The 12,332-nt window shown below is 36.7% G+C and overlaps 1 protein-coding gene across 1 annotated transcript in view; it reads right to left on the bottom strand.

The window, feature by feature from the left end:
* The window catches only part of LOC136027001 (structural maintenance of chromosomes protein 5-like), a 116,528-nt gene that overhangs the window by 101,335 nt on the left and 2,861 nt on the right, over nt 1–12,332 (bottom strand). The window contains exon 2 of the mRNA XM_065703883.1: nt 9,687–9,828. Coding sequence (XP_065559955.1) covers nt 9,687–9,828 — 142 coding nt within the window. The remainder of the gene's footprint in view (nt 1–9,686; nt 9,829–12,332) is intronic.

Raw genomic sequence — 12,332 nt, forward strand, 5'->3', positions numbered from 1 at the left:
TTGATCGGATGATCTTGGGAAAAAAGGGACAGGGGAGGTTGCCTAGTTGCCCTCCAATCTTTTTGGTAACTCAAGAAGGACCCGAGAACCTTTTAATTTAACACATATTCTAGGACCATATGGTCGACACGATCACCCCTGGAAAAAAAAACACAGACAAAAACGCATCCATGATCTTTCTGCAAGCAAAAAAAAAGAAAATTCCACATTATTTTCAGATAAGACGTCGAAACTTCTGAAATGAAGTTCTCTGCTACGCTGAATCTGATGGTGTGATTTTCATTACGATTCTTAGACTTTTAGGGGGTGTTTTGTCCCGTTTTGGATAATCAGGCAAATTTTCCCAGGCTCGTAGCCTTTGATGTCTGACACTAAACTTAACAAAACTTGTATGTTTGGAATCAGCATAATAAGCCGATTCTTTTGATATATCTATCGGTATTACATATCTAAAATTCCATTTTTAGAGTTTCGACTAGTATTGAGCTGCATCGCTCTTTACTTACAGTTCGTTAACACAAATTCTTTGGCAATATGAGCAAACTTCACAACTTACAGCCCTTTCCCCAAGGGCTATGGTGGGTCATGTTATTCCCAAAGGTATATTTACTGGACCAAACAGCTATTCTGAACAAAATGTCTGTCTCAAATTTTTGATCCTTCAACTTTGGGGGAATGGGGCCTGAGGAGGGGGGATAACTGTCCTCCAGCCTTTTTGGTGACTTAAAAAAGGTGCTAGAACTTTTAACATCGGCTCAAATGAGCCTCTGTCGATCATCTGGGACCATTGGTTTAGAACTATTCCCCTTGCATTACCATTACTGCGTAACTTACAGCCCTTTCCACGGGGACTATCGAGATTCATACTATCACCAAAAGCATAGTTATTGGACCTTCGAATTATGCTGCAAAATTTGTTATCTCAAAATTTTGATTGGACAGCTTTGGGGAGAAGGAAGGAGGGGCAGGAGGGGTTCTGGCTGCCCAAATATTTTTGGTCACTTAAAAAGGACACTAGAACTTTTGATTTCCCCTTGAATGTGCCCTTTGCCGATCTCTTAGGACCAGTTATTCGATACGATCACCCCTGGGAAAAGAAAACAATAAAAAAGCATGCATCTGTGATCCAAAAAATACAGAATTCCAAGTTTTTGTAGTTAGAAGCCTGAAACCACTAAAATACGGGTCTCTGATACGCTCAATCTTATGGTGAGATTCTTTGTTAAGGTTCCTCGACTTTTAGGGGGTGAATCTTCCCTTTTCAAAAATCATGCAGATTTTCCGGGTTCGCATCTGTTGATGGGTAGCATTAAACTTAATGAATCTCATACATTTGGAATCAGCATAACAAGCTAATTCTTTTGATGTATCTATTGATATAAAAATTCCGTTTTTTTAGAGATTCGCTTACTACTGAACCGCGTCGCAAAATACTCGGCTTTGCATTATTCTGTCCACGAGACCACAGTGTGATTTCCAAAACTAATGAATTGATAAAGAGGGTAATATTCGCCCATTCAAATCAACTTTCCCCAGATTGGTCTGCAGCCGATTTGCCCGCGAGAGAAGTACCTTTCACCTATTTTGTGTTTTGTTGTTTTATAGTTAATTCGAGGTGATAATAAGTTCAAGATAAGTTTCAGTTAGAGTCAAGTTTAAGTTTTTTGGTCTGACAATCTGGTGGATAAAGTGAGTGATATTTTCTAAGCTCACTTTGGGTTTTCTCCTAACGTGTTAAGGGTGAGAAAAGGAATTTCAGGCAAATTCTTAGCATATGTTAAGAAGTGGCACCTAAAATTACCAATTTTGATAAATAGGCTATCCTCCACCATTCCCCTCAATATTTTGTGGCAGAAATCGAACCCACGTTTTTCAAGATTTGGGTCAGTTTTTGCCAATAAAAGAATAGCCTAAAAATTACAAAACACGAGCTAAGAGCTCATGTGGCACTTGTGACGAGGTCGGAAGAGCAAAGAGCCAAGAGCTCATATGGTATGAGCTCTAGCAAAATTCTAAGAATCAATAAATTGCTTTAAAAGGAAAATCAGAGGCTTAATGCCGGTCAGAATTTAAAATAAGAGCTCTGAGTCACGAGGTCCTTCTAAATATCAAAATTCATTAAGATCCGATCACCCACTCGTAAGTTAAAAATACGTCAATTTTTCTAATTTTTCCTCTCCCTTCAGCCCCCCAAGAATCGGGAGAAACGACTTTACCAAGTCAATTTGTGCAGCTCCCTGACACGCCTACCAATTTTCATCGTCATAGCACGTCCAGAAGCACCAAACTCGCCAAAGCCCTGAACCCCACAACCTAACTTCACCAAAGAGAGCGGATCCAGTCCGGTTACGTCAATCCCGTAACTACGACATTTATAAGGGTTTTCCAAGATTTCCGGTCTCCCCCTCCAACTCCCCCCAATGTCAAAACGTCTGGTCGGGATTGGAAATAAGAGCTCTGAGACAAGAGTTCCTTCTAAATATCAAATTTCATTAAGATCCGGTCACCCGTTCTTAAGTTAAAAATACCTCATTTTTTATTTTTCAGAATTAACCCTCCTCTCCCGACTCCCCCAAAGAGAGCGGATCCGTCCGGTTATTTCAATCACGTATCTAGGACTTATGATTAGTTTTACCACCAAGTTTCATCCCGATGCCTCCACTCAGCTCCCTGACACGTCAGTCTTGCTTGAGGGTTAATACAGTAAACACCTTTATTGATACAATCTGGATATAATCTCATTATATAGTAAGACTCAATCGTGATTCCCTATGGACTTCCCTTAATTGAACTACAATCTGGATATAATCTCATTATACAGTAAGACTCAATCGTGATTCCCTATGGACTTCATTGAACTTAATTAAACCTGGATTATTTAGTTATTTGATCTCCCTATGGACTTTTACTGAAAATATTTCTATAATCAGAACTTGAATTATTAGACAACTAATTATTAATTGTGAAAACATCTACGTGACTGAGGTGTTATTTAATTGCATTCAAGATTGCTTATGTGCCTTACTTAAACTAAAATTGAATAATTCTTCCTTTCCTTCAGTGTTGCCACTGCTTGACTCTTCCTGTCTAGTGTTGCAACTGCTTGACTCGAGTCCCAAAGCAACTATTGTGATATGTCGAAACCAAAAAACTATTGTCCCGAGTGCCGACTGCTGGTAACCACAAATTCTGCCCAATGCGTGTCAGGATGCGGCCGTTGGTACCACGCGGGCGTTAATAAATGCGCCCAAATCGGACTAAAGGACCATTCCGGCGAATGGTTATGCATGGAATGTCTTGCAAAAAAAAATACCCGTGACTCCAAAGTCGCAAGCATCTCAACCCCCACAAAAGCCTAGTGCGAAGAGACCTGTAAGAGGAAGGGGAATCGGCACCTCTTCACCACAAATTATTACGGGACCTAAAACTAACTCTTATATACCGAAAGGGACTAAGCCGTCTGCGGAAAGTGTAGACATTCCCAACTATGAGTCCGAAACAATCCGTCTAAGTGAGAAAATTAAGACCCTGGATGCAAGTTTATTGGCATGTCAAGCAGAAAATTTAGAAATCCGGACAAGGCACTCAACGTTTCTGTCAGAAATGGAGGAAAAGAACAATCAAATTAAAGTGTTGACAGGCCATATGGAGGTTAAAGACTTTCTTATAGCCCAGCTGAAACAAGAACTCTCGGTGGCTATCGAAACCCGCCCTTGTGACCCTTCGTAAATCTCCCGTGACCAAGTTACCCAATCAACGCAAACGGACAAAGATATCGCTGTTGCTAACCGAAATGCACCCATTGATAATAAAGTGCAAAACATAACATCTAGTCCAAGCCTAGCCCACGACTGTGCGATCTTGTCAGATGAAATGAATCCTGGTGATACGGCATCAACTAGTGCAAATGCACCCCCTCCGACTCTCGTATAGAAAGGTGACGTAAGAACTCGTAAATACAACATGCTTTGCCGGTTCTTTGAACGAGGGTTTTGCAGACTGAAGAAAAAGTGTCGGTTTTTGCATATATGCTTAAAAACCTCCCCCTCCCCGCATACAGAAGTCCTATTTCCTCCCCCCTCACAGTATGCTGCCCTATACCCTCCCTACTCTGCCACAAACCAGCAATTTCTTGACGGACATGAATTACTGTTTCCAACCAGGCCCCCTTTCCCAGCACCTAACAAAACCCCACCCTCAGCCCATTCGTTTTATCCCTCGTGCCTACCCTGTCGACGTGACTCAGGTCTGAGACTTTTTAATTGTCTTATAATGAATCCTAATTGTTCTCCTCGTGCTTCATCCATATCATTGCCCGTCCCCCCACCCCCAAATCCCCAAGACAAATCCTTCTCTTACTCTAATAATTCATCTATCGATGTTGACCCTAATAGTCATCCCATAAAAGTCAAATGTGCTCCCTTGGTCCCTTGTTCTGACTACATTAATCTGGCCCCCGCTAAGAATCCCACCACACCCCCTGTACCCATTTGTAATTTAAATAAAGTTAAGTGTAAAAATGGTACCTTTGCAGGTCGTTTTAAATTTCCAACACTTTTGTTAAGCAACGCTGAAAGTCTTAATTTTGAAAAACTTAATGAATTAGACTCCTTTTCTAAAATATATAGATCAGACATAATCGGTATTACTGAAGTACACGCTCAAAATACACACATGTTAAAAATGAATAATTTCACCCGGTTTATTAAACTCAGACCCGAAACCCACCCTCTGGGTAAGAAAGGGGGTGGAATTCTTTTCTTTATCCGTAATCCTTCAGAAATATTAGTTCCTTGTCTTACTCCCTTTGATGAAATTTTGTGGGTTTGTGTTCGACCTAAGGTCTTACCACGTCCTTTCAATTTGATTGTCCTGTGTTGTTTTTACTACTCTCCTGGGCAGAGAGCGGCTGAAAAAATTAATTTTATTGAAAAATTGCATAGCAGTGCCGACTATGTACTATCTAAATACGCAAATGGTGGAATTTTCCTCTTGGGTGATGCAAATGAATTAAAACTTGAGTCTACATGTAATACTTTTAGTCTAAAACAAATTGTAAAAGTCCCTACTACCAAAGGCAATTCTACTCTTGATTTAATATGCACCAATATGTCAAATTTCTACAGACCACCCCTGGCTCAAACATTTCTACAGTTCTTGATTATGTATTTTTCCATGTTGTGTCTTAAATTTCTCTCCGTTTTTCTTCTCTTTTTTTCTTTTCTTTTATTTGTTTTTTCATTGTACTCCGTTTTGTTCCATGTGAAAAATACGGGTAATAAATATTTTACTTACTTACTTACTAACTAGCTACAGTTAAACATTCCTTTACTATTACTGAAACCGTCTTTAGACCTCTAATTGACTCAGGACTCTACAATTTTGGCTCTTGGATCACTAGTGAAAATTGGTCCCCTGTGTACCAAACAAATGATGTCGACTTCAAGGCTTTGTCCCTCCAAAATTTATTGAGGAGTAATGAAGCTCATTTTCCGGTGAAAAAAAAATAAATATGCTATACCGATAAACCTTACATTACTGCGACTTTTAAAAAACTAATAAGGAAAAAAAAATCAATTTGTTCAAGCAAAGACATATCACACAGGCTAATGATCTAAGAAAGTTCCTGAAGAGAAAATTGAGAAAGGCAGCTTCTGGGTATTACAATAGTAAGGTCAAGGATTTGTATTCTAACAAACCCAAGCAATGGTACAGGAAAATTAAAGAGATTTGCAGAAAAAACCCAGTTGAAGTTAATTTTCATCTCCCTGAGCCCCCTTACAAGATAGCCAACGATTTGAACCTGCATCTTGCGTCCATAGTACAAAGTCTCCCCCCTTTCACTGGCTCAGGTCAAACTATTCCTCCCTCCACCTCTTTCCCCCAAATTTCTCCCTCTGATGTTATAAATAAAATCCAAAAGCTCAAAAAATCAAGTACTTGCCCATTAGACATCCCAATTGACTTGATTAAAGCCTTTTCAGACACAATTGCTGGACCTTTATCTGATATTTTTAACCAAATTACAAAATCTGGTAAATTCCCAAGTTGCTGGAAACTAGGTTTTATAAAACCCATCCCAAAGAAATCTTCCAGTCTGACTATAACCAACATGCGTCCTATTACACTCACTCTAGTTTTTTCTAAGCTTTACGAAGGGTTCCTTTGTGACTGGCTTAAAATTAAAATTATACCACGCATTGACATCCGACAGTTTGGTAATTTAAGAAAAACTTCCACCACCCATTACCTTGTACACTTGATTCACACGATCCTAAGTGAACTAGAGAAACCAAATGTTTGGCTAAACCTGGTTTTAGTCGATTTCCAAAAAGCGTTTGACTTAGTTGACCTTAGACCTTAGTTCCTCCAGAGCCATCGGTGACGAATAGGGCGTCGACAAAGCCTCTCCATTCCTCTCGCATTGGTGCTGCAGCGATGACGTCTTCTCATTCAGGTATTAGTGAGGTGCCGGCCGTCCTCAGATCTCGGTCATGTGTTCGTCTCAATGTATTTTTGGGGCGGCCTATCTTTCTTCTACCGTCTGGCTTCCATTCATAGGTTGTTCGAGGAAGTTGACCACACTATCCTAATTCGTTTACTACATGATAACTTTGAAATTGACCCACTTTTAGTAAATATTGTTATATTGTTCCTTTCAGACAGATCACAAGTCGTAAAATACAAAAATACCTTCTCTAACCTCCTCCCTAGGTACTGTGGAATACCTCAAGGAACCTTATTGGGACCACTATTATTTCTTGTCATGATTAACGAAATTGGCAAGGAATTCCCCCAAAGATGGAAATATGTGGATGACTTGTCGATCCTTGAAGTATGTCATAGGAATATTAAAAGTGACCCTGTTGAAATCCTAACCCAAGGTTCGGATGAATCTAAGAATCTAAATATGACAGTAAATCCCACCAAATCACAGACAATGACAATCAACTTCTTGAAATCTACTCCTGCTTTTTGTGATCCGATCCCAAGCGAAATGCTAGTGAAACATGTTAAGCTTCTTGGTGTCACAATTTCTAATGATCTTAAGTGGGACACACATGTTTCCAACATTATTAAACAAGCAAATGTTTCACTATCCATTTTTAAGCTACTAAACAAATTTAATTGTCCTAAGATACATTCTCTCCGTGTTTACTTATCCTTTATCAGGCCGTTATTGGAATATGCATGTCCGGTCTGGCATTCGCAACTTTCAAATGAACTTAGTGACAAAATCGAGTCGGTCCAAAAGCGTTCGCTCAGGATCATTTACAAAGAAGGCAAAATTCCATACTCCTTCCTCCTTAAAGCTGTGCGCATTACCACCTTAAAAGAAAGGAGGGAAAAAATTTGCCTGCTTTTCGCTAAATCACGTCATTTCCAATCCCCGTACTGAGGACTTACTCCCTGATTTTCACAATTCCATTAGACTCCGACTCCCCCGGTTAGCCTCCTTAGCTATCCCAACTTATTCTCCAATCCATGCTGTTACAGAAAGGTTTCGCAAAAGTTTTATACCCTTTATTCTGGAACACCTTAATAATAATTCGTGATTATGTACTTGCCAAATTCCCCTTTTCCTCTATTGCCGTTTTTATTCTTTTTTATTTACTGCAATGTTTTTGTAATTTAATTGTTAAGTTTACTGATTTGCCTTTTAGGCTTATCTTCGATGATTTTGCTTTTTAATTCCTTTTAATTTTAAGTGATTGACTTAATGTACTGTTTTGAATTTTTTTTTCTTAGCTTTTACTGACATATAAAGCAAATTTGGCTCTATAGAGCTTGTGATAGCCTTTTGAAAATAAATATTATCTTATCTCTTATCTTACTCTAAGCGTTTTCCAAGATTTTAGGTCCCCCCCCCCAACTCCCCCCAATGCCACCAGATAAGGTCGGGATTTTAAATAAGAGCTCTGAGACACAATATCCTTGCAAACATCAAATTTATTTAAGAACCCAAAACCCCTTCGTAAGTTAAAAATGCTTCATTTTTTCTATTTTTTCCGAATTATCCGACCCTTGGTTAAATACTAAGTGCCATAAAAAGATAAAAACACGCGCAAATTTAGAACTATTTTTAACTAGGCCACAATAAAGTCCTGTACCTACAGCTCAGAGACTAAAGGACCAAAATTTAAAGACAAGATACCAAAAATTAAGCCTCACTATACAATTTTACATTGGATGTAGGAAAAATTATTTTTACTTGAATTCTAGAAGAAAACTATCTGATCCCGCATTTGACAATATTTTGTTATCCTGGAATATATCAAAAGTACACTAAATACCTTGTATGAATAACTGCAAAGGTTTAATTACACCTACTTCCGATGTACAGGTATTAGTTTACTGCCCAAATTGTGACCAAAGACGATTGGAAGATTTTTTTTTCTCCAAACCCTTCAAAGAAACAATTTTATGCCTTTAAATGCTAAAGCTACATTTTTTGGCCAGAGACTTTTTTGATAAAAATAAAAATATTCTAACTGTAGTGGTGTCTCTAGTAACACTCCATGCTTGGAAAGAAATGGAACACACAAATATATATTGGCAGCAATAAAACATAATAAACAAAAAACACAAAAAAAATAATTGTAGATTACAAAAAAAACTATAAAGCAAAAAAATTAATAAGTTAAATGCTAAAAAGAACAAAGAAAGATAGCAGAGCCAAACAAATTAATAAAACTGAAAGAAACTGTTACTAGGTCTTTGAGCAATTTGTGGAAACGAAGTGTATCTCAGGAACTTCTTTCATAGAAATGATCAACCATAGGCTGTTGTTTTTGCTCATGCATACGGTTTTTCGGTAATAAAAATTGGTTTCACTTGACAAAATCATGTATATCTTCCTTATTTACAAATTAATTTGATGAAATTTGGATTGCTTGGAACTAATATAAGAAAGATAAAAATATCAGAGCCCTTAGATGCTTCATGAAGCAATTTTTAGCCCTTCCCTATCAGGAAGGTTGGGGAAGACTCGCCCCACCCCCTTGAAAGTAAGCTTGAAGTGTGTTTTAAAGCTCAATACTTCACAGAACAATACCAAAAGGAAAAAAATCATAAAGACATGTTTCAACGATTTTTACACAAGGGAAATCATTTAACCCAGTACATTGTTTGAAAAATTCCAATTTTTCTTTAGAGGAGAGACTCTCCTTTGCCCCTCCTAATGGAGGAGGGGTGAAGGTGACTTTGTACACCTCACTTACACTTCCACAACAAAGCTGAAAATTTGGAAACATACAAAATATTTATAGTTGATTATAATAGCAAATAAATACGTGATAAAAATTACTTACAAATCTATGCAAAAAAGAGGACAAAAACAGTATTAATGTTTGGAGTATCACCCAACTTTTTTTGATAATTTAGGATAGACTCTGCTGAACAATTCTAACACATTTACTTCTTCAATTGCTTTAATTTCACTATCATTTGAAAAAAATTAAATTTGTTAATTTGGGTAAATTTCGAACCCTTCTAGAGGTATCCTGATCCTCCAGTTATTGTTTTTCATTCCTCATATAGTAAACAATCCAAAGTAATAATCTAAAAAAAATTGTGAGGATATTTGCATCCATAAATGTAGTGACCATACAAAAATTTCCTCAAAATCCATGATGATTATTTTGTTGATTTCAATAGAATGTACTTGCAACTTTTTTTTAACTTACGCTTTTTGCTCTTCCAATAGATGTTGTATCTCCACCTAATCCGATACATATCGCACATAAAAGGCTGGATTTCCCAGTTCCATTGGGACCAACAACAACGTTCAGATTTGGACCAGGGAATAATTCTATCTCCCTATAAGTCCTAAAATATAAAAGAGCAAATTTTAATGTCGCCTGTTAAAATAATCTTTGTTATTGTATCTAAAGTTATAAATAATTCCATAAATACTATCCAACTACACAAAAAATTTAAAAAAAAAAGAGAAAAAAAAAGCTAAAGTATGCAATAAATGATAGCACAAAATGTTTTTCCTATACTCTTACATTGGAGAAAAACGAGATTAGTGACACATCATCAAAAAATTTACATGAGCCACAATTTTTATAAGAGAGGGTGGGCAAGGTAAATCAACATATCTTGATCAGTTTCATCACATAAATAAAACTAGACTAGTAATCTATATTAGGTTTATAGGAAACTAGACTAGAAATAAGAATGAAATAGTTAACCATAATTAATTAAATAACACATAGGAATGGATTTAAGACCAAATTGTTGCAAAGAAAATCCGAAAGCTTTCCAGAGATACAGGTCTTCCAAAACACTATCCAGACATCTAGTACCAGAGCTCAGCTACAAAGTGGGGCCTAAATAACACTTCCAACCGAAATAGCAACTGAGCTAAACAATTTTTTCTCAACAAACTCCCATGAAGAGAATCCCAATGGGGAACTGCCAAACTGGCCACAAAAGCATTTCTTTACCTCAATCCCAAAATGACTCTAACTACTGCAAAAGTTCATAAGCTGATGTCAATAAAACAAGAGCTCAAAATGGAATCCATCAATGGCTTCTGAAAGAAATGGCAAACCAGATATAATCCCCATTAGCTAACATCTTTCAGAGATCCATGAATACCAGTACAGTTCTCAATGATTGTTGGACTTCTAACATGCTATATGTATTCAAGAAAGACAAGCATACAGTTACAGATACCAAAAGCTTTAGACCAATCAATCTGACCTCTATTACCTCAAAAATCATGGAAGGCATGGTAGATGATGTCATCATACAACACATGACAACCAACAATCTCTTGCCAAACTGTGAACACTGTCTTAGGAAAGGCAAGTGGATAGACTCAAACTTACTTGATGCCTACAATGAAATCACTCAGCTTTTAGATAAAGGGATCCCAGTTGACCTTTTCCTTGTTGACAAGGCGGAGATAATTGAGAATTATAACTGACTGATGTTTAAACTGGAATGCGAGCTATTAAATGAAGATGTCATCAATTCAGTCACAGCCTTCCTAATGGACAGAATGCAAGTTGCAGTTGTTCATACCTCAGACGTCTCACTAGTTCATTTTAACCCTCAAACAGAAAGAATGGAGTATCCCAAGGCACTCAACCTTGCCCTACTCAGTTCAACATTTATATTAGATAAGCCACAAACCTTTTATGCTGACGAAAGTAAGGTTGTATGCCAATACTGAAAAAGCAAGGGCTTCCCTGCAGGCCTGTGGTTTCTTAAAACAAAAACAGAATTCATGGAGAATGACCATTTTCTCTGAAAACAGCGATTGAAATAAAACTTGAACGAAATTTGGCTAAGTTTTGTACCAATAGGCTCATTAGAAGAACAACAACAAAGAAAATCAATAAAATTTTAGCTCACAATTGAAAAGCCCACTGATAAAAAAAAAACTAATAAACTAAAAGCCAAGATTAACAAAGGCCTGCCTTCACCACTTCACAAAACTTGAGGCAAAATCAGAAAAAGAAGTTGCTTATTCTTGCTGTGCTGTGTTTTATTTTATTTTTTTATTCCTTCTTAAGATGTTTTTGGTTTTTTATGACAGCTACTCTTGTGTGTCTTTTGAATGGGGTCCACATTGGCTATTGTTTTTATTTTACACTGCCATAAATACCTTTGAATTAGACTTGTGTATATGATGTTAAGTGTATACTCACCAAGTCTCTATTTAAGTATGTGTCACTCTTCAATTTTTGTTGTTTTTTAATTGCTCAAACAAAACTCAAAACTTAAAACTTTTTATCATACATGTTATCATGTTACCACTTGCTTGAGGTGGAATAAGCATTTCTAATCTCTCTTATTGAGGGATTAATTAAAAAAAACTTTCTGAAAAGAAATTCTTCAAAAAAGTAACAAGCCATACTAACCTATGAACTGCAGAAAAAAATTCCTATAATAATCCAAGCCCAAAACAACCAGAAATTATTATTAAAGATAAATGAAACCCCAAAAAAATTAGTTAAATAATGATAGCAAACAAAAAAACAACAGGTACTAATATAAATGAATAAAAAAAATCTTAAAAGGAGTAAAATTCAAACTAAACATGCAAATAAAACTTAAAGCAAACACAAATTATTACAAACAAGAGCATGGCTACTGCTCCCTTACCTAACTGTAAAAGTCTAAAGCCTAATGCATCATTTACATTTTCTTGCAAACTATATGTGTCTTGAACAGACCTTGAAAAGAACTAATGAAAGTAAACTGAATGTTTGATAAAATGACATTAATTTCTGAAAGCTCAGCAGTTCAAGATTGTATTGCATTGTAATTTTTTTTTCGAGATTGTAAGCACAAAAGAGAATATTTGTAATAGTATT

Source organism: Artemia franciscana, chromosome 5 (genome assembly GCF_032884065.1).
Source record: "Artemia franciscana chromosome 5, ASM3288406v1, whole genome shotgun sequence".
NCBI classification, from domain to species: Eukaryota; Metazoa; Arthropoda; class Branchiopoda; order Anostraca; family Artemiidae; genus Artemia; species Artemia franciscana.